Raw genomic sequence first — 23,574 nt, 5'->3', positions numbered from 1 at the left:
TTATTAAGTACACATTGATAATGTTTTTGTGAATTGGCCCTCAATAGATAAACTGAATTAAACTGAAATGTTTAGTCAAACACTTGTACACAATTCATTATTTCTGCCCAGGAGCATAAAGTACATTTATTGAAAGGCATTAGGTGTTACAACCTTTTAGAACATCTTCACTTTGTCACAATATTTTACCTTTTAATTATTTTTTTTAGTTTTGTCACTTTTCCACTCTCAGCTTATTATGTAATGTTAGGATTCCCAGTTCTTCTGTCCTTTACTTTTAGTTATTTTATGTATTTAGATTCTGATTCAGTTTGTAGTTTTTTTATATAGACCCTGATTACTTTTTTTTTTTTTTAAATCCTCATTCAAAATTTTATCTATTTGTTCCCTGGTTCTTGTCATTCTTGTCACAATCTCACGTTGGGTTGTATTCACTTTCTTATTTCTGTATTTCTCAGTTAGTTCTGCTGCCTTTCCTGTTAAAAAAGCTCTGTTTGTCCTGTCTGGTGTGGTTCTTTAGTTCCTCAAATCTCCAGTTGCTTTCATTGTGTTGTCTCCACCCCTGTAAGTTTATATACTTAATTCATCTTTTTGTTTCAATTCTACAACTTCACTGTACATCAAACTTTTTTGGTGCAGCAAACCTAATCCAAATGTGATCAGTCAAAGCCATTAATCTGTCTGGATTTGGTCTGTGTAGAATAAAAGATTTGTACAAATTATAACAGAACAGCTTTATTTTCAGTTTTTTCATTAAATTCCTTTTTTCTAATAATAAAATCATCAGTTTTGCACGCCAGGTTTTAAAGAAAACAAACTAATTGGTGAATACCTTTTTGGTAGCAGTAAACACAATCTAAGATAAAGCTGCGTTAAATTGTTCTAACATTGTTTTTGTGTGTGAGAGGATTAGGTAGGTAACAACAGTAAAGCATGCCAATAGCTAGGGGATTATACTGAGCTCTGTTCAGCACTCATAAAAAAGACAAAATGTATTTCCTTGGACATTAAACCAGATACAACTCTGGAGATCTGTGATAGACCAACACACAACCACGTATAATTGTGAAAGATTCACATTCAGTTTATTTGCCATTTGCAATGTAAAAAAAAGAGGTGCAAGTAGCTCAAGTGCATGATTGACATTTACACAGACAAAAGGACGGAAACCATAGAGAGGGTTACATAAAAAGAACATTTAAAACAAATACTAAAACCCTAATAAATAAAAGAAAAGAAAAAGCCAAATGTGCTTCACGAAACGGTCATTGTAGGGTCTTTGTGTTTAAAATCCTCACAGCTTGAGGAAAGAAGTGTTATTGTGGTGCAATGTCCCTCATTTAATTGCTCGATAGCGCCTCCCTGAAGGGAGAAATTCAAACAGGTCCCTAGCAGGATGCAAAGGCTCCTTGAGAACAAAGTCTTTGTTGATAAATGTCCTCCAGAACTATAATCCGCCTGGCAGAGCGGACCACTCGGGTTAACCATTTCTTTTCTTTAGCAGAAACAGTTCAGAACCACCCTGTGGTAGGCTTTGTGAGACGGCTTTATATTGCACAGCGGTAGATATTTAAGAATATTACTGGTAAAATCTTTCAATTTACGAAGAGAAAAAAAACCCGCTGTCGAGACTTTTTGACAATCACATTATTATTCAAATTCCAGTTGAGGTCATTTGACATGGAAATGGATAGTTTTCAACAATGTGCATCTCCATACCATTTATAAAATCAAGGGATTGCTTTTTACTAAAATCAAATACCATTTCAAAGGTTTAAGAGGCCTTCAGAACAATTTTTTCCCCCTACACCAAGACACTACATTTTCCACCTCAGCTCTGTAACCAGAGTTGTCATATGAGGAAATCAGACCCATGATAGTTGTTTCATCTGTGTACTTAGTTATCAAGTTGTTAGGGTTAGATGCAGCACAGTTATAGGAGTAGAAAGTGTTCAACAAAGAACTCAAAATACAACCCTGTGGCGAACCTGTGTCTCCAGTAAGTCAGCGAAGCAGTCGTTAAACTCAACCCTTTGAGGTCTACAGGTTAAAATGTTTTAAATCCATTTGCAAATGGCATCATTAATTCAAGCGTTTTGCGGTTTATGAAAAGGGTTAGCAGGAATAAAAGAATTAAAAGCAGAGCAATGATCAATAAAAAGCATTATAACTTGAGAATAGAAACCGGCAGGGCAATCTTTAGCAAGGAATACATTTTACAAACATTGGTGTGGGTCCCAAAAAGTTCAGTGTAAAAAAAAGTTGATTCACCCTTGCTCGACAGACTCCCGCCTTTGTTTCATATGCTCAGATTTTGGTGAAATGATTGCTACAGAACCAAACTAATTGTGTTCCAAAACCACACACAACAAATCTGATCTATGAGCTTCAGCTTTCAGCTGTTAAATAATCTATTTGTGTGCAACTCAAAAGGGATTTAGAGGTAGTACTACAGACTCTTGAAGATAATTTCCCTGAACAATAACATCCACCATCACATATTGTTGTGTGCTTGTCCACTGTGTGGTCCAACACTGAGACGTTTACGTAGATGGCCTCCCCACACGCTGCACGGCTCCTCCTCTTGCAGGACCGCTGCTGTGATTATAGATCAATGCCCACAGCAACAGCTGAGTCCAAAATGTGATTTTAAAACTGTGAAATCAGACCAATATAGCATTATAAACGTGTTTGTTTGTGTTGTTCTGTAACTCCCGACAGCGTAGAAATGTGTGGCTACACTGGATTTTACTGATATCGACTCCCAATGCGGTGAGGGAGATAAGAGAGGAAAGCACATATCAAGATTACAACCTGCAATCTATAAAGACATGATTTATGACAAATTCCAACTGGTCAAGATCTGATACTGAATTACAATCACTTCTAACTCACAGGAAGTTGGCAATAATTTAAAGTTCTTAACTAATTAAAGCCTGTGAAATGTTCCCGCCCCTGCCAAACTGAAAACTTGTGATTGAACAACAATCCAAACATGTACTTGCTTTGTTTATATTATTGTACATACAATACTATCAAATACCATTAATATTAAAGGTTGGGTGCTCTTTGAAAAGGCGCTGAAAGCGGATGTCAGCACTAATTTAATATTTCTGCTAAGGATTTTTTTTTTTTTAATCAGTTCATTAGATTGCAAACTGTGAGAAACACTGATCCTCAGCAGAAGTGGCTGTGTTTAAATGCTGGGAGACTGAAACAATATGGTTGGGAAACAACGTCCACAACTACACAGCTCAAGCTTTAGTTCAGGATCCATCCAAACATACCAGGCCCTCTTCTGGGATCGATTTCTACCACATTACTCTGATATGGTCCTGGTTCCTGCAGTAAAACCGCACCTTGGGACTGCAATTTTGACTTTATTAAGATAAGAAACAGGATAAAATACTTTTTATTTGTATTCTGATTGAAGTAAAAGCTTTTTGTGTTGCATTAATACCAGTTTTATTTTACTTAAAAGTAAAAACAGGGAAGGCATTTCCTTCATATATGAGTCTTTGCTGTTATTTTTTTTATTAAACACCGTAGCTCTGTATGTTTTTCAGACTGCTAAGCAACACACACCAACGCACAAACACATTCCAGGACTTACAAAGTCACAGTCAGCGCACGAACGGGGAGCATCTGGTGTTTTCCATGAGGTTCCTCTGCCACACGTGAACTTTGTCGCGACAGAGGCGCTGCCCCAGTTTCGACAGCTGTTCAACAGATTTTCAGGACTTACTAACCACATTATAAATTAGCAAAAAAATAATTAAAAAAACACTTTAATTTGAGTTGACAAATTATATCATCAGCTTTGCGCTCACACACAGAAACCTTGGCCGGCATGAGCTCACTGCAGATTTGCAGAAAGCTTCTTCACTGTCAAGAGATTTCTCCTTGGTTTTGTGCTGGAAATGTTCCCATGGGTACCGGAGACATTGTGCCGTGAACATCATGAGGTGATACAGAGGTATTTTAATGACTTCAGACATTCATTTGTATACATGTCTGTGTCATGGTCAATCAACTGAGAGTCTTGCATGCTTGCAGGTTACCAACACCAGGGGGGGGATTTGATTCCATACGTTGTATCTATAAAGTGAAAGCTTAAACTTGGGGAATTTAATTGCGTTGTGCTAATTATTATTTTGGTGGAGCTGGCTGGTTTTATGTCAGTGGAGTGCGGCACGAACATCACCTAGATGCTCTCCGAAAGCCTTTCAAAGGATCAAACGATAATTATGCTGCTCGTTGACTGAATCGGTCACATCGCTTGCTTTGATTTGAGAAAGGAAATTAATTAGCGCCACACAAATGCGATGTCCACCCCCGCAGAATAAAAGTGTTCCAGTAATTAGAGCCTGCATTAGTAGGAATTCAGAGAATGGTTACTGCGCCTTTCAGGGGAAGTGTCTGCTATTTTCTGCAGCCGAAACTTGAAGAGGTGCCCTATTCTGCTTGCAATTAGGGTGAATCCCATTTCACGGCAAGCACTTACCTTCATCAAAGCATTGCACATTTAGAGCAAAGGCTTGGGTTTTCCTCATATATTTTGTGATGTAGTGAGCGAGTAATGTGGTAGGGCTATCAGTACACATCAATGACAGAAATTCCAAACTTTTACACTAAAAAGAAGTTAAGAAAACTAGGAAAAAAGTATCTCCTTACAGCGACCCATCTTATCCAGCAGTTACTTTTTATATACAGTAACCTCAACACCACATATCAAACCCACACAAAAATAATAATAACAATCAGTAACTTTAAGATGTATTGATTAAGATGTTTTGTCAGGCAATTCGAGTCACAGTCAAATACTTATTTAAAGCATTCCACTTTAACGAAGCTTCATAACGGCAGAGTTTCCTTTAGTTCTAGGCTAACATTAGCATGTTAACTCTGTTTTGCTATGGCTGATTCATTAATCAACTCATAGCATCACCCAGTACATTTCAGGTGATTGTATGTGAAAAAAAAAACACAGGAGAAATTGTCATCCTGCTTTAAAAACTTACTTTGTTTTGAACTATTTCCCTCTCACTGTGACATAATTGTAAAAGTAAAAAAAAAAAGTTACAGGTTAAATAGAATTTCAATCAACGAAGTAATTGGACAAGCTATAATACAGTTTTTCAAGTCTTTGACTAAAAAGGCTGGGATTGTTAAGACCTAGGGAAATAAATGCAGACATGCATCTAGCTGGGCGTATGGCTGATACATTAAAAGACAGAAGGCAGACAATATATTATATAGTCTGCGTCACGCAGGAAGGAAAAAATGTGTTGGCTTTTTACTTTCTATAACAAACTAACTTAGCTTTGTCATCAAAAATGAACGTGGCAAACACAACACATGTGGTTATACTGAGTGAGAAATTAATTTTCAAACGTAATGCTGAGAGACCATTTGCTGCGAAAGCATTTATGATTCATAAATGTCACTATAGTTTATTTTTAGCATCTTCCTGTTGGGAGTGGCTTTAATTTAGAAAATGGCAAATGATTAATGCATGTGACCACATTATCATATAGAGGCTCTGATCACAGACTTAATCCATCAGCAGCGTACACAAATCATGCTGATACTCTGTAATCACATTAGGGTGCGGCATGCCCAGCTGCTCTCCTCTCCTTACACCTGTCCCATAACTCCAACGGCACACCGAGTGTGTCGGGGCAGCTTCTATTCTCAGCGCTCATTGTTTCTCCCTGTTTAGACAGGATGTTAACAGTAAGGGAAGTTTGAGAAGACAGGAAAAACAGATGTAGACAGGAAATCAACAGAGGACATATGTCCGGTTTTAGCTAGTGGTAGATGGACCCTTTTTCAGACAAGCACTCGGGGGCTGCCTGGCAAGGTGGAACTGGGTTTATTGAAAAAATAAAACAACAAAACTTGAAGCAGGCAAAAAAAAACAAAGAACAAAATTAGGAACGCGAAAATGAGGAGATCAGAAAGGGCTAGCACAACAGAGCATCTGACACTGAGTGTGGCTAAGCTGGCTGACTAAATAGAGGAGAAACCAAGAGACAGCATGTGGAGCAATTAGCACAGGTGAGAAGAGTAAAGGTCATTAGGCTGAGGGAGAGAGAGGGCAATGACCACAGAGACAGGAGGAGAGCAGAATACACCAGGGATGCTTGATGAATGACCAGATATGAAATAATAAACTAACTAAACTAAAGAGAGGCGGGCAGGAACATGGGGATAAAACAGAAAAACTAATAAACTACTATCATCATAATGAACAGAAAACTAATGTCAGGAACCAAATCTACAGATAAACAATACTAAAAAGGCACAAAACATAAACACCCTGCAAGATCACCAGGAACCTAAAACTAGTGTAAGTATTTTGTTAAGCTTTATTCAGCTCTATCTCAGTTAGAATAGAAATAGCTGGGAAGGCAGAAATTCTCATTCGGGCTATTTGTTGGTGTTTTTCAGATTAATAATTACAGAAAATAATTGTGTCAAGTAAAATAAATAAATAAAAGAAATCTTAAGAATTAAAAAAAAAAAGTTATTCCAGGCTTTAGACAAACAAATATGGTGGCAGACGATTTCACCATTTTCCTATTTGTTCCCATATTTCATATCCAAGCATTACCACAGACCTGTTCAATGTATTTTCTCATATATTTTGATGAATCCTGGAGACAAATAAAAAAACACAAATGAAAAAAAGAAGGTCTCAAAGCATGTACAATGCAGGTAAAAATAATGCACAGGTAAACAAAACATCTTAATGGAAATTACTCATCTTTTTACTAAAAAATGAGAAATGATCAATTCATGCAAAGGGCTGCATTCTAATCAGCCTGAAATCCATTTATTTGCTTATGCATTCGGTGGACACTCTCATCTCAAGTGACTTGCAAATGAGGATGTAACAATGAAGTTGATATCAAAGCTAACATTAAGCTACTTATTATGCGTACAGTCCATTTGTACAGGACATTATGATTTTCTGTGAATTTCTGCAAACATTTTAGTTTTATTTTAAAAACTGAGTTTAGCAGGGCTAAAAGAGTACGAAGCTTTTCTGGGAAGCAGCATTGTTTGAATATATCACTCCTGTTAATTGTCTCATTATTATGTTTGAGAAATAAAGCAGATGAATTAGCGAGCGTGTTGTGCGTTAGATTTTAAGTAGCAGGTGTGTCTGAACATGCAGGGAAGCATATACCAGTTTTGATTCTACCATCTCCCAGCTTAAAGGACGTCCTCGTGAAATGATTAATTTCAAACATGTAGCCAGAGGTACAATCAGCAAGACTCAACAGTTGCAGATGTCGAGCTTTGAAATAAGAACTGCTGGAGGCAAACTTTCTGCTATGATTTAAGAGGCTAAAAATACAGAGAGGTAAACATCAGCTGACTGTTAAGTCCCATTCAGTGAGTTACTCGCTGCTACATCCCAGTGATGGCGGGTTGGGGTAATTAGTTTTCCCATCGTTTGTAATAATGCCCTGATGTTAGAAAATGATGCAATGATGGTTATTGTAAAAATTCTAATAATAATAATATCAGTTTTGATAATCCAAATCTTTCCTCTGTCCTCTTTCTTTTTCTAACTGTGCTTCCAATTCTTTTTTTTACCTAATATGGTGATTATGTGATTTGCAGGCAAAGTTAAACTCATAATAGTTGGAATATTTTTCGCGCTCCTTGGGAAAACTAATTGTGTGTTTTCTGATATTACGATGACACTGTGGTGGTGTTAGTTTGTGCGGCCCTACCCTGGTTTAGCAGTACCTCCTGCAGACGCTTACAGGCTTAAAGATCCAAGTAGTTCTTGTAGTTTCTATCTGTGTTCTTTTGCTCAGTAGCAGCAGTTCATCAAAGGTCAGATCGATAACGTCCTGCCATATATACTGTACATGACTGTCACCTTCTAAATATTCACACGTTTCTTTCTTTTGACGGGGAACTCTAGGTTTAACAAAAGTTTATTTATCATTCTTTTTGAGCTGGTCTTTCCTACCCGTTCTCTCACTCGGTCGTTCACTGACCCAATAGTTCACAAGGTTGTTTATTGTTGAATGAAAAATCTTAACACAGGTCTGTTTGGTGAGTCGTCTCATGACCAACTTAATAGTACCAGATCTTTTGGGCCTTCTGGTTATGCAAACCAGTATTATTTGGTATTTATTAAGTGTTAGCTCATGGATCCTGTTCTCTGCTTAAATATATGATAGTCTGATGACAATGTTTTTTGGTGTGTCTTTGAGGCTGGGCTTGCTGGGTTTGTTTTCTCCTTGACTCTGTCATTTTGTCCTAATAATAAATGTTTCTTTGTTATTATTCCCACCTGACCTAGGGCTTGGTCTGTCTGTAAATTAATAAGCATGCACTCAGTGTGCAGAGTTCCTGTCAACAGGTTTCCTCCAGGGCTGGCTACATGCACATACGTCATGCAAACACAATCATAGACTGTCACTAAGTCCTTATTACTCATTTCATTTGTCAGTGCTTCACCTGACAAACTGCATGCCTGACTGCTCTTAATTTAGTGTTGACTATAAATAGAAAAGTGTTGACCCTCTGTGTTTGCCTGATAATAAATGTTGCTGCAAAGGAAAGTCATTTCTGACTTGCATTTCCTGTCCACCGTTTATATTGCCACTTCTTAGGATCCTGCCCTGATAGGCCCTTCTCTCTTTGTCTCTTCACATTTCCATCATGCGTACTTTCACCGTTATGTCTTTTTTTTGGGCAACATAAAAACAACAATTCCTTTGATTTAAAAGGAGACCTGTGTTGAGGTCCACAGACTAAGCCAAACCTTTCCTTTAAACTTAAAATATTTGGATTTTTAAGCATTTATACAAATTCAGACTTTTTAAGAATTTCTGCAAAGCTTAAAATCATAATTGGTAATCCAGTTCAGAAACACTTTTATTATACTGGGTAAAAACAGTCCGCATTTTCAGTGCCCTGCTGGACACGTATTTGTACTTATTTTTGAGGCGCTAGGCTTGAAGAGCAGATTTTTTTTCCATCTTTGCTGGGCTGCAGCACAGTATCCGATCATAGACTGTAAAGCATGCATCCAACGCATTAACATATCGGGTCTAACAAATGATTGGCTAAGAGCTGGTGTCAGATGAATGTCTGCTTGCCATTGGTTAAAAAAGTGAACAAGGGTCCATGTGCTGCTTCCTCATTTGACACTGACAGAAAGTTAGCTTCATGCCAAAATGCAAGACCTCGTTTGGTTCTGAATGGGATAAAAGAGCATGTGTTTATAACAAAAAGTAGTCAAGACTCATTCCATGGCTTCTGCACACTGTCGATGCAAAGTTGACATGAGCAATCAGGGAAAATCTGCAATTGAACGGCTTGCGGGTACGGACAAACATGAATGTAATAAACGTGCTGCAGGTAAAAGAACGTAGCTGCTACAGAGGGTGAATGTGGAGTTTCCTTAAAGACAGGTCAGCTGTGCCCACAGACACTGAAGACAAGACCGAAGCATTGGATTTTTGTCTTTTTTACAATCTGTTTTGTTGTGTACATAATAGGTTATTTAGGCTTTTTAAATATTTTTTTTTTATTATGTATGTTACATCTTAATTGTATTGCCAGATTTAAGCCCACACACTTTATGCTTGGCCGCACTCTGCACTTAAAAAGATTAATCTCAATGGTCACTTTTTGAACACCACAATGTATTGGATAAATACAAATACCATGAACCAAACACTTTTTCACTCCATCCATCCATCCATTTTCTGACCCGCTTAATCCCTCATGGGGTTGTGGGGGTTGCTCGTGCCTATCTCCAGCGTTCACTGGTCGAGAGGCGGGGTACACCCTGGACAGGTCACCAGTCTGTCGCAGGGCAACACAGTGACACAAACAGGACAAACAACCATTCATGCACACAATCACACCTAAGGACAGTTTAGAGAAGCCAATTAACCTAACACTTTTTCACTTTTCATTAACATTGTTTCCTATTCAGCTATACAAACATGATCTTTAAACCAGTCAAAATTGTACTATTAAAGAGAGTATACCAGAGTCCTATGTACTCTGTAGTAATTTATTGATATGTCGCATGATGTCCTCCTTTTTGGTGTTATGGAAATTGTCACCCTAGCTCCGCTGCTCTCACTGCATACTTTGAACATGGACTACGACTTTTGAGAGTTGCAAAAAGTCAACTGGTTTCATGTTTATGAGAAGAAGAGTAAGGCCTCAGTAGAAAGAAATAAGACCGGAGAGGATTTGGATGATTGTTTGTTTTTTTAGTTTTTTTACATGCAAACCCCCTGAGGAGCAGAAGAGCAGGCAAGACGGTGTCTTACTTCTGACCCTAGCTTTAACACTGAAAAACAGTCAATCTGATAAATATCTCACCTCAGCAGTTTTATTTGATTCTTTTTGACCCTCTTATGATATATTGTAAAGTATTTGAACTTTAAAACTATTAATTTGTTGCAATGCCATATATGTTTTATATGATATTTGTGACATGGTCAGATAAACATTTGTATGGTAATTAAAATCAGAATTGGTATTTTGTTTTGTCTTTTAGGCTTTGAATTTAAACAAAAAAAAAAAGCTCTGTGCACTAGAAATAAAGATTTGCTCACTAGTTGAGCACTTCCACAATAGACTGGCGACCTGTCCAGGATGTACCCCATATATGGTGTACCCCGCCTCTCTCCCATTGGCAGCTGGAAATAGGCACCAGCAACCCATGCGACCCCAATAGGGATAAGCCTGTAGGAAAATTTATGGATGGATGGGCAGTTAAGTACTTTACATTTGTTGTGTAAACCCATTTATCACTGTAGGGACGTGGGTAGCCAGTGTCTATCTGCAGGGGCCATTAGACCCTCATACCTCAGGGAAATTTACAGTAAGCAATTAACCTACAATTCAAATTTTTGGAATTCTGGGAGAAGGTCGAAGTATTTCGAGAGAATCCGCAAAAGCAGAGGGAGAACGTGCAGTTTCCATGCAGAAAGAACCCAACCAGTTTCACCGTGCAGTCCCAACATTTGTGTCATTCCAGAGAAACTTTCTAAATGACAGCTATTGCCAAAAAGGTTAGTAGTGCCAGTCAGGATCAAATACACTTTAAGCAAACTTATACAAAAAAGGCCTCTAAAATATCATATTATATAAGAGGTAACTGTGAAGGAAATATTCTCAGTAAGAAATCTGAGGAAATGTGCAGAGAATTATCTTTAATAGAGTCGCCGTAGTGCAATCTCGAAATAACACCAGCATTTCAATTATCCTCACAACGGGGACTCCCTCAGTTTGTCTCACAAGTCACAGGGAGGCTGCTGCTTTTACGACAGAGATCAGAGCAAGCAGGAGCAAGAAACATCAAACAATCCACCTTTTTTATTTAAGAGGGTTTAGAAGGCAGTATGTAAACACCTCGTAACTTTATCTCTTAGAGAGAAACTTGTGTGAAGCACTTTATTAATACTAGAACCTGTTATCATTAAAGTGAAGAGTGTTAAATTTAACCTGGTTTAATATCTAACCTGAAACACTGAAGCTAAGCAGCCAACAATGCTAAATCTGTATGAAGTTAACAACAAACTGCAGATTATAACATTTCTCTATACTGTGAGCATGCACTGACCTCAAGTTAAACAATTTAACAAAGTTGGTAGCATGCAGGAATTTGAGCTCTGCATGGAACTGTTTTATTAATTCAGTTCCCTCTCACTCCCGCTGAATTTCTAAACCATTACTGGTTCCTCCTGCAGAGCGAGCCTTCTTATCCTGCATGCAGCTGCTAAATTTTGGACTCCGCCCCATTGGCTTCTCACTTTTATGGGGCCAAATATGTTCATCTCTTGCGTCATTGTTGATAAAAACAGAGAAATGTACTCAAATGTGTCTGTTTAATTTTGACTGCTTTCTTCTACTCTCAAAAATATAAAATCTCCCAACATCAGTAATCTTCTTCTCCGCACATTTATTCTGTTGCTGGGAGATTTCACAATGTCTGAAGAGGAATGTGGGTAGGGCTGTACGATTTTGCCAAAAATCGATATTGTGATTTATTTCAACAATAATTGCGAATGCAATTTAATTTTGACTTTTGTCTGTATTAACCACAAGCAACAGGCCTTTTGATAAAGACGTTTGTATACAAGAACTATTTAAAACATGAAATGTAACTTTTTTTTATTAATCAGAATATTATTATTCAAGAGAATAGCTTGTTAAGTTGGACATCGATCCTTGTTGAACGTAAAGTGCAACCAACAAACAAGTCTATGTATTAAACAGTTTGACCAGTACTCAATGCTATGGTGAGATTCTTGAAAGTCTCTGGTTAAACAGTATGATTATATTAAACTCTAAAACAAGAAATAAAATTAGATTATCTCTCTGCTGCAACTCTCTTCCCTTCCATGTGGAGGCAAACCTCCTTCAAACATACCGGCACCTAAAGGACGTGTCTTGTCCATTAATTGTTACATAGCCAAAAATTGCAGACCTCTGTGATTTGGAAATTGCGTCTTTTAAAAAAAGCGATCATATTGCCAATGTGATTAATTGTCCAGCCCTAGTTGTGGGCAGGCATCAGGTTAGAGTTTTTGTTAAATTAAACGTCCTCAGGGAACAACTACTGGGGCTTATAACTGAGAATAATAATATAGTATCTTTCACAGTGCCTTCCGTGTGTATAATCTAACTAAAGCTGCAAAACATGCAACCGTAGGACGTCAAATGTTTTTCATGGAGGCAAAATCAAACATTCACCCTATTTATGGATAAGCAGAGAAGAATAGAAAATTTAAGATTAATATTTAAGATGTTCTAATTATTGAACAGTGGCTAAGATTTTAAACAATTAACATAGGTATAGGCTTCAAGTAAATGTGTAAAATCTAAAGGTGCATAGTAAATTAAACCACACATATTCAAAAGAGGGCTGCTACAGTGGTTAGCAGCATGAAGGTCCTGGGTTTGAATCCCGGCCATGGCTCCTTCTGCATGGAGTTTGCATGGTTTCCCAGTGCATGCATGGAATCTCTCCTTGTTGATGTCACTGTAAGACATTCTGCCGTGTCCTAAAGCTGATACATGTTGAAAAAGTTGTGACGAGTCACGTTCTGGTGCAGGGCTGCAGCCGATACTAATCTTGCTATATTATCCAATGCAGCACCTTTCACATTAATTCACTAAAGATGCGTAAAAAGCCTTGAAATAAATTCCAGTTATTGCAAAAGCATAATCTTGCACAACAAAGAAATATATAAATAAATCCAACCTTTGGTTTGAGCACATTTATTGAGTAGGAAAAACTTACTCAATAAAGATTGAGACAAAAGATTGAGAAATTCTTACAAAATCATTGGCACCCCTAATAACATCATAAAATGTTTTTTTCTTTTTCTTAACTTGATCAGTGCAAAATAATTTTAATTGATAACCTTCCTGTTTCCCTGGGGTATTTTTTTTATATAACACAGGCATCCATTTATTTAAGCCTCTCTTGTGAAAACACAAGAGAACAGCTTTTTGAGTGTTGACCTTCATAAGCCAAGAAAAGCTACAAGAAATAGCTGAAGGAGACTGATTCTTGCCTAATCGTATACTGAGGAAGGTTGTTTTTTTATGATTTTTCCTGCAGTAAAATAATAATTTGTTATAAGACTTTTTGGACATCTTTAACAAGAATGGCAATAACTGTGGAGAATATTTTATCTACAATTTTTTTCAAAACCTCAAAACAAACTCTCATTAGTCATTTATCTTCATTCTTAAGTTCACTGAACCTTTGGCAGATATTTCAAAAGAGAGAACTTTCTAAAAATATGGAAACGACTAAAAAGTGGAGCCTGCAAGGACAGAACGAAGGATACAAGGAATAACAGAAGGACATAGGAGAGAAGAAACGAAGGTGTAAGGATGGATATGAGGAAGCAAAAGAGGAACCAACAACGGGCACAACAGAGGAAAAAGGACCTAAGAAAAGGACGGGGACAAGAAAGCTTTTAAATGAAAGATAGAAAGTAAGGAAGGAGACAAGCAGGGAAAGACCAAGGGAAGAACACCAGAAAGGACACTGAGAAGGAATCTATCTATCTATCTATACCTGTGAAGGTATATATATATATATATATATATATATATATATATATATATATATATATATATATATATATATATATATATATATATATGCCCTGCAATAGACCGGGTGTACCCCACCTCTCGGCACCAGCACCCCACAAGAGATAGGCGTGTTAGAAAATGTATATATATATATATATATATATATATATATATATATATATATATATATACACATATTAATGTTATGTTATTTAATTGAGCCAACCCCAATTACTGTAGGTCCTGCTGGGAGAATTTGAAATGAATAAATTACAAAGAGATAGTAAAGGTACTGAACTTATATAGTACTTATCCAGTCATGCTGACCATCCGATGCACTGTACACTATAGCCACATTCACCCAGACGCTCTCACTAACACGCACACATTCATACACCGAGACGCAGCTCGGTAGGCAACTTGGGGTTAGGTGCCTTGCCCAAGGGCACATCAACATGTGGCAAGGGGAAGCTGGAATCAAACCCACAACCTTCCGATTGCCAGACGACTACTCAACCCATCAAGCCACAGTCGCCCAGAAATGCATCTGTACCCCATCTAAATTACGAGTGTAAAAAAACACCAACAAAATAACAGTAGTACCACACGAGAAATATTACAAATTTATTGAGTGACTCAATGATTCAGTGTCAACCAGTGATCATGGTTAGTATCAGCAGTTTAAACAAAGTAGCATCTGATAGCACCGTAAGTAAACAAAGATTTTAAATTAGTGCCAAATTAGAGCATAGGATCTACTTTATTACTATTCAATGGAAAACACTCATAACCTTTTCTGCTGACAAAGTGAGGTACTGTATAACCCCATAATGTAACTTCATAAATCAAAATGAAACATCTGGACCACAGAAAACAGCTCTGGGTGTCACGACTGCAGCTTTCTGCCATGTTTTTTTTTTTCTTTTTTTTTTTTTTTCTCTGCAGCACTTCGCTTTCATCGCCTCTGGCAGTCTAATGATGAAGACTATTGATGTCTGCAGCAGGTGAAACTCTTTTGCTGTCTTGTCGTGTTGTTAGAGGTTTCTGAAAAATGCTGAGAACAATCTGATTTGTGAACCTTGAGAAGGCATTGTGTAAGCAATGAAAGCAATACAAGCAGGACACCAAACGCCTTAGATTAACTCATCAGGCATTCAAAGGAAAATGCAGCCTCAGGTAGATGATGATGATGATGATGATGATGATGTGTTTTGTCATCTATTCAATTTCTGCATCAGCACCAAGCTGTGCATTGCATAATTTGCACCAATCAAAGTGGCTCCATTAAGATATACTATTTCTTATTGTTAAATTGCCAAAGGACTGTGCATTTATCTGTTTGTCCTCAATGTTTGTATTTAGAGAACCTTAGGAAAAAAACAACACATAGAGGCCTCATTATTGCTTTGCAGTTTCCTTGTGTCTCAAGAGCTGATACAAATCCCTACAGGTGCAACCTCACTGAGCGTCGGTGTGTCTGTATGAAGGGACAATGACTGGCATGATCCTCTGTTTCTGCAAGCAGGTGCGTATCTGCTGCCTGCCCACATTAGTAGATCATAAATGTTCATTTGCCAAGTGGACCTGCATCACGGTCATTACAACAACAGATGTAACTGTTTTCGTCTGGCTGTGGAGTGCAGCTGTGTGTTTCATCGCTAATGGAGCGAAGATGGGACACAATCTGCCTCAAGACAAGAGGTGATGAAGGAGCGTGCTGGTAATTAGAAAGATGAAACTCCCAGAAACCACAAAAAAGGGACCGGGGATCAATAGACCTCAGAGGAAGCTGGTAAACTGTCTGATTAAAAGTGTCTCTCCAGTTTTATCTTCACTCATTTCACCTGCTCTGTCACTGTGATAAATGGCGCGCTAAACTTCACAAACCTTTGCAGCAGAGTTTCGGTAAAGCTCCTTAATTCTACCATGTGTTATGTTGGGCTAAACCATCTGAAGTCAGTCTTACCAAAAACCTCACAGGTTATAAGAAATCCAAAAGCCCAGGCGGAATACACATCAGTCATTAGAAAGCACAACAACAGGAAACATACATGGAAGCAAATATATTTAGGTAAAAATCATAAGAAAACTGGTATATGGTTTGATCTTTTTTTACTAATAAAAACTGAAAAGTGTTACATGCCATCGTATTCAACACCTGTGCCTCTGACTCCGCTAAATAAAATCAAGTCCAACCAATTGCCTAACAAACACACCTCTGTGTAACTTAATATTGGTATAAACACAGCGGTGCTGTGAGGGTCTCTGAGGTTTTGGTGAAGACTGAGGAAAGATTGTGGAGAGCTGGGTTATAAAACAACATCACAAAACATTTGAACATCTCACGAAGCATTGTTCGTTCAATCAATCAATCAATCAATCAATCAATCAATCAATCAATCAATCAATCAATCAATCAATCAATCAACCTTTATTTATATAGCACTTTACAGCGCACACGGTAACCAAAGTGCTATACATAACATGATCATTATAAAAACAGAATTAAAAACAGGAAAACAATAACATAAAAGCAAGTACAACATAAAAAAACAAAATGTGACACTGTGCTCCTGAATGTTAAAAGCCAGTCTGAATAAATATGTTTTAAGCTTGGCCTTAAAAACGGCAAAGTCAATAGTAGTGCGAATGTACAAAGGCAATTTGTTTAAGAGGTCTGGGTCCAGCAACTGAGAAGATCTGGTCACCCCATTTTTTGTGCCTGGACTTCTAACAAGAGCTGTTTTTTTAACAATTCCAAGCCATTATCTGAAAATGGAAACAGTACGCTGCAACTTCAAATCTACCAAAGACATGACATGACAACCCGAGCCCTAAACTATGAGGTTACGCAAAGAGAGCATAGTCAGAGAAGCAGCGAAGAGGTCCGCAGTTAATCTGGAGAAGCTGCAGAGGTCCACAAATGCATCTACAGGACAACTATGCCACAGATCTGTATTTCTGGCATGCTGGGCATGTAAAGCAGAGAGCAGACTTGTGAAAAAATGAGCTCTCTCCAGATGAGAGAAAAACGTATGTTGCGAGCCTTCGTGCAGAACACGGTGTTGTAAACAGCTCGCACTGTGCATCACCCTGAACACAGCATCGTGATCATGAGAAATGGTGGTGGCACCATTATGATGTCTGCATGCTTTTCTTTAAGAGGTACAGGGAACATGAGCAGGGTTGATTGGAAGATAAATGGCACTAAATACAAGGCAAACCTGGAAGAAAACAAGTCTTTGAAGGACCTTAGACTGGGATGGAGGTTCACCTTCCAGTAGGACCATACCCCTAAACACACGGCCAGAGCACAAACAATAGTTGGAATGGAAGTCAACGTCCAACACTAGATCCAATTGAGAGAGAGAGAAAAAAAAAAGTTGTTGGCATTACAATTTTAATAGTAGTGAAACGTTGCTCTGCAAATTGACTGACAAGGGGTCATTTTGAAGTTTATGGTTGTAAGAAGTTCAAACTACGGGTCAGGTACTGAATGTTATAGGAGGCCATTAGCGCCGTATATGAGACTAGATAGGGTCCCTCTGGCTTTTCTAACCCGGAACCACTTAGCCATCAGACTGGTTGCTTGAGTCACATGAATCAAGGTGCAAATGGAGGTCAAACAACCCAGGGAGGCACGTCGAGGGCGGCATTATATCAGCGTGTTATCGCTGATGACACAGGGCACCACCTCAGTCTGGCAATTGCAGCAGATTAACACGGATGACTTCCTGCAACCTGCTTATTAGCCAGTTGTTTTCAAGCTGTACAACTAATACTGCCTTTAAAGGGGGGTTCCATGTGCTGAAAGGCTCCCCCTCTTACACATTAGATAGATAGATAGATAGATAGATAGATAGATAGATAGATAGATAGATAGATAGATAGATAGATAGATAGATAGATAGATAGATAGATAGATAGATAGATAGATAGATAGATAGATAGATAGATAGATAGATCTGACGAAAAGCAATGGCGCCACCCTGCGGTTACAACATCACTGCAATTCTCCAATAATAGTTCTGGTGCAAAATACCGAAAAAAAACAACAACGCATAGCTGGCAACTTTACAACAGTCACTTCAGAAATGAAAATGCACTTCAGCCAACGAGTCTGCATCTGTGCGGTAAAACTAAAGACTGAAAGCCAGCGGAAAGAGTAGGATACACATCAGCGAGAACGATTGAAAACTTCCCCTACCTCCTCCACGGTCAGAGGCATGCAGATGCGGTACTCCTTTACCAGCATTGTCCCCACACAGAAGGCGATGGAAGCTGCGGCTGGACGAGTTGGGAAGTCTCCACAATAAAATCCAATACGATCCAAGACAATCGGGAATAATCACTAAATCCCGCTTCACTTCTTCATCGGCAGCCCCTCCGCAGTGCCCGGGTTCCTCTGCGCACAACAGCTTCAGAACTGCAAGAGTTTCGTTCGGAAGATGAAAAAAAAAATAAAAAAAACACACCCGTCCACCAGTTATCTAAACTAATCCATCGGCATCCGTAAACAGCTCAAATAAAACGCAAAGGCGCACAAACGGCAAACTCCGAAATAAGTCCCTCACAGCAGCTTTCCCTTGGCGCTTGAGTCCAGGAGTGAAACTGAGCACTTCCAGAGAGATAAAGTCTTCAGTGTACCGTGATGAAATCTATCAGCATGCCTCCTTCTCTTTAGTTTTCATTTGGCAGCTCTGTCCGGAGATGCGCGGCACCGAGAAGCAGCAGCAGCAGCTCTGTGAAACGGGGGGAGCGCGCAGCAGCAGAGGGGACCAACAACACATAAACGAATATGAATGACTCCTGCTGTATATACACATATACATGTATACAAAAATTTTCAAGGTTAGCTCATGCTGTATATATATATATATATATATATATATATATATATATATATATATATATATATATATATATATATATATATATATATATATATATATATATATATATATATATATACAGCATGAGCTAATCGCGAAAATTTTTCAAATGACAGGGGTGCTTTGGTGACAGATAAAGAAAAAAAATGAAATCAATAAATAATTAAAATAAATAATTGTTATTTAGATATTTGTTTCCATTTGTGATAAGAAACAGAACATACGTCCACCATCATTACTTGGGCTGGGTTAAATGTCAATGTGTGCAGCTTCGCTAAGCTATTTTTCATAATTGGATGTATGCAGCATATCTATGTTATAATTATCTGTATTTGTGTCCTGAAAATACATGTATTTTATTTACTGAGCAAATGTGTGTTGTGTGGTTTATCTAAGAGGTAATTCACAGTAAGATGAGTCCAATGGATCATTATAACTTCTCCAGTGTTGCCCCTCTGTCCGTCCAGCGGTTCTGACGGCACTCTATGACCGGAATCTGGTTCCTATCCTGGACTAATTGCAGCCCTGGTACTGACCTTGGTTCTGAACTAGAGCTAACCATGGTTCTGAACTTTAGTTGTGTCAAAATCTTATCACTATCCTGAAAAAAGTTTACAAAATGTATTTTTTTTTTTCATTAAACAGAGACAGTTTCCCTACAACTTTAAGGAGCTCCTTTAGAGATTTTACGTGATTATTTTAATAATGGCATATGGATCATTCATCAGCTCCCTTCTGATTGATATGAGCGGAAGGGCTAAGTAGTGTGTACCCTTGAGTTTCAGCTTTGAGTTTTTATTTTATTGGTGCCAAGACAGATCCGCAGGAATTGACAGCAGCTCGCGACAGCACTGAAATATAACACAGACAAACACATTTTACCCATAAGGAAACGTCAAATGTCCCTAAACTACAACTATTCCAGTTATATGTTGAGTGATATAGTGAAATAAATCAGCCAGAACAGTTCCATTCAAATATGCGATTACTCAAAATGTTCATTATTGGTTTAACCTTGCTATTTTTTTTGTGCTCTCCTTGTATTTTTATTTCTTACCATCCTGCCTCAGTTCTCAGCCTCTTGGTCAACCTCACAGCTGCAACCGGTTAGTAATCCCTCTCCTGCTTCCACTGCAGTAATCACTTCTCCCAGACAGTACATCTGTCCTTTGTTTTCACCCACACCCTGCTGGGTCCTCCTCTTCTATGTGTTTTTTTTCTTCTTTCTTCTCCCTTAGTTCTCAATTTATGTAAATTGTTTGGGGCTTAGGGTGTATGCATACTTTTCACAGAGGGGCCAAGTTTGCTTTGAACAACTTTTTCTTTTCTTTTGATACATGACATAATTTCCTCAGGTTACCTTTCTGTGATGTAAAAAAAAAAAAAAAAAAAAAAAAATCACAATCTGAAGCATTTAGGTGTGTGGTTGAAAACGAAAAGTAGACAAAATTTGTGTTTTTAAAAGAAATAAATAGCTCTAAAAAGCACATTGTGCACAAGTGTTTTTTTTTTGTTATTGTCAGTTCCACTTAAAAAAAGCAGAATACAATGAAATCACAACAATTCAAACATATCAAATAAACACTTAAAATCTCTCCCGAGTGCTTCTCTTAAATACACATTTAGCTAAATGTGCTTAGATTGGTTTTGCTCTACGTCTGTAGAAAATAACCTGAAATGGCAACGCTAAATACATAACCTGCAGATCGTCATTGCATAAACTGTAGATCAAGATAATCAATTTAAAAACATTTACAGTGAAATGACTAAACTGTCATAATGGCTTTCATTCTTTTAAAGAGTTGCAGTACTTCCTTTCCCCCGTTAGATGTCACTAGAGATGTATGAAGTTACATTATGCAGGTGTCACATTTGTCTTCAAGGAACAAAATACAGATGTTTTTTTTTTTTGTTGTTGTTGTTGTTTTTTGTAAAGGATGCTCACAGCAGCACATGTTTTTTTTATATGATGAAGCTCAATTACATTCCCAGAACGGCAACAGTGAGAGTCTTTACACAGGAGGGGGGAAAAAAACCTTACCACATGATTCATTTTTAATACCAACAGTATTGATTGAGGCTTCAACCATAAAAGACGAGGAATACATGAAATCAGGATCAGGAATTCATAAAAATGTTTTTTAATGCTACATATCCTCACATCTGTGTTTTTTTTTTTGTATTTTTTTTTTGTATCTGACCACACAAGTTTAACTTTATGCGATTGTATAAAAGCCCACAGCTGTTTTAATTAAAAACATACGAAAGGTTATGAAATTAATTGCCAGTGAATGCAAACCAAAGTAGGATTTTTATATCAATACAATGTATTAATATTTAGCGTAATAATCTTGTTTGGAGGTTAATTTAGAAAAATGTGATGCCACATAGGTTCACATAAATGACAGCCTTTTTTTCCCCTCTGTGTAGTTCTTTTAGGCTGCCACACTCTCTAAACAACACGGAACAAACAACAACGCATGAACATGGTCATTCCTATAAGATCAGTTGCAGTGTGAGAGATTTAACCTAACTTTGAGGTTTTTGAACATGGGAGGAAGCCAGAGTTCCTGGTGAGAGCATGCAAATTCAACACAGAAAGATCCCAATACTGCCCTGGGCTCAAATATCGTTTTAAGCCATATGCTGATGTCCACCATTAAACAACCACAAAAATGCTAAATGCACATATACAATGAATCAAATGAACAGTAGAAGAATCAAGTACATTGTCATAAGAAAACTATATAAACAACATTATAAACAGATAAAGTTCTAAATGAAACTGGTCTTTTGTCTATGTCTATCTGGTGTTACATCCCATAATGCAACCACGGAGCCTTGAAGTTAAAGTTGGTCACATGAGGGACTTACAATGGCAATCAAGGAAATTTAAGGACCTATCCACAAACATTTTTTGTTTAACCCTCCTGACGTTTATATCATTTAAAGGCTTTATGAAGAGAATTGTATTAGAACCCAAGAGTTACGTTCACCATCATTCAGTCAGTCAGAGCAAAAGGCTTTGGCAACAAAGTGAATATGTATATTTTCTTAACTATGACATTTTGATTTTTGTCCTTAGTAGACATGTTTTTTTTTTTTCTTGGGGGTGGGGGGTGGGTTACAGTTTGTGAACTCAGTGTGTTCTGAGGTTCTATGGATATTGTTTCCTCTGTCCGTCCTCCAGGACTCATGTCCTGCATGTTGTAGAGATGGTTGAGTGATTCAATGCACCTCAGTGAAATGAAGCCTCCTTTAAATGGCTAATCTTCCATCTCATTGTACATTTGTATAACGACAATAAATGTCTTGGACTTTAAATAATGGAGGCAGTTAGGCCGTTTGAATTAATTGCACCAGAGCAGAGACGCATCTGAAATAAGCAAGACCCCAGCCACTTCAGGGCTGGAGCTTAACAACCTTGTTTGTTTTCTGAAAACAACAGTTCACATGTCTGACCTCAAGAGGGCGCTTTGCACTCAGACTAATTGTGCCTTTGCAATCTTTTACGCCTCTGATATCAGACAGGGAAGACAATTGGGTAAAAATCCTGACTCATATACACTAGAAACACATGAAGGTGCCCTCCTCCATCATTTGATAATGTCAGAGTTCTTCAGTGTCATTTGTAAAAAATAAGGTTTGAACAACTGTTTTTTTTGTGTTGCTGATCCTGATAATACTAAAAGGTCACATGAATATTCAAAAAGCAACCACTGGATTGCCTTTACTAAATATTTTCATGAACTGTTATTGGATGCCTTTTTTGAACAAGTCAGGTAGCTCACATAATAATTTGAATAGTGAGCATGAGCTTGTGCTTGTATCCACCACTATTGGTTATCACCACCTCATTAGTATGCCTGGATGGTTTCAGTTGTACTCAAACTGCTGCGTGAGAGAAAAAAAGTCAGGATTTTCTCTTGCAACCTCGTGGGAAATAATGAACCCAGAATATTTGTACATGTGGTGCTTACATGTGCAAAGACACACATTTAGTTGCACACACATATTACGGCTTGGTTAAAGTGCCAGACGGATAACAATGGGAACGAAGAACGGTAAGTTGTACTGTGAAAGTTTTTTTTTTTTTTTACCTTTTCTACTCTCCAAATGAAACATACATATGGGAAATATGGGCACTCACGCATATACTTTCTTAGACAAAATTGTGATTTTGGCCTGAGAACAGCAGCAGACCCACCTACTGCACCTCTATAATTGAATTTAAAAGGAAAATCATTCAGCATCATTCTTCTGTGTTTATAATGCCAAAACTGATGAGACCTGCCGCAATTAGGCTGAAACACAAACTCAATCACACACACACACACACACACACACACACACACACACACACACACACACACACACACACACACACACACACACACACACACACACGTACCAAACTCTGTCTATTCCAGCCAATATCAGAGAGCTGGCAGCGAGGAGAAACTGTTGCTAAGAGACCCCGCTTCCTCGCCTCTTGCCGTTCAACATCATTAGCTGGCCTTTACAGTCACTTTTCTAACCACTCAGCCCGGTCCGTACGACGTTTCCAGTG

General features: G+C 38.0%; 1 protein-coding gene across 2 annotated transcripts in view; it reads right to left on the bottom strand.

The window, feature by feature from the left end:
* The window catches only part of pitpnc1a (phosphatidylinositol transfer protein cytoplasmic 1a), an 82,749-nt gene extending 62,670 nt beyond the window's left edge, over positions 1 to 20,079 (bottom strand). Inside the window, exon 1 of one of the 2 annotated variants that reach the window (XM_036148118.1) lies at positions 20,062 to 20,079. In XM_036148118.1, coding sequence (XP_036004011.1) covers positions 20,062 to 20,064 — 3 coding nt within the window. In that variant the 5' untranslated portion in view covers positions 20,065 to 20,079. Of the gene's footprint in view, positions 1 to 18,319; positions 18,861 to 20,061 lie in introns of those variants that run through there. The other variant, XM_012872390.3, reaches the window with a different exon arrangement.
* Positions 20,080 to 23,574: the final 3,495 nt, after the last annotated feature.

The sequence above is a fragment of the Fundulus heteroclitus genome, chromosome 16, assembly GCF_011125445.2.
Source record: "Fundulus heteroclitus isolate FHET01 chromosome 16, MU-UCD_Fhet_4.1, whole genome shotgun sequence".
NCBI lineage: Eukaryota > Metazoa > Chordata > Actinopteri > Cyprinodontiformes > Fundulidae > Fundulus > Fundulus heteroclitus.
Note: the sequence above shows the minus strand (reverse complement) of the source record. Positions and strands in the feature narration are given on the sequence as shown.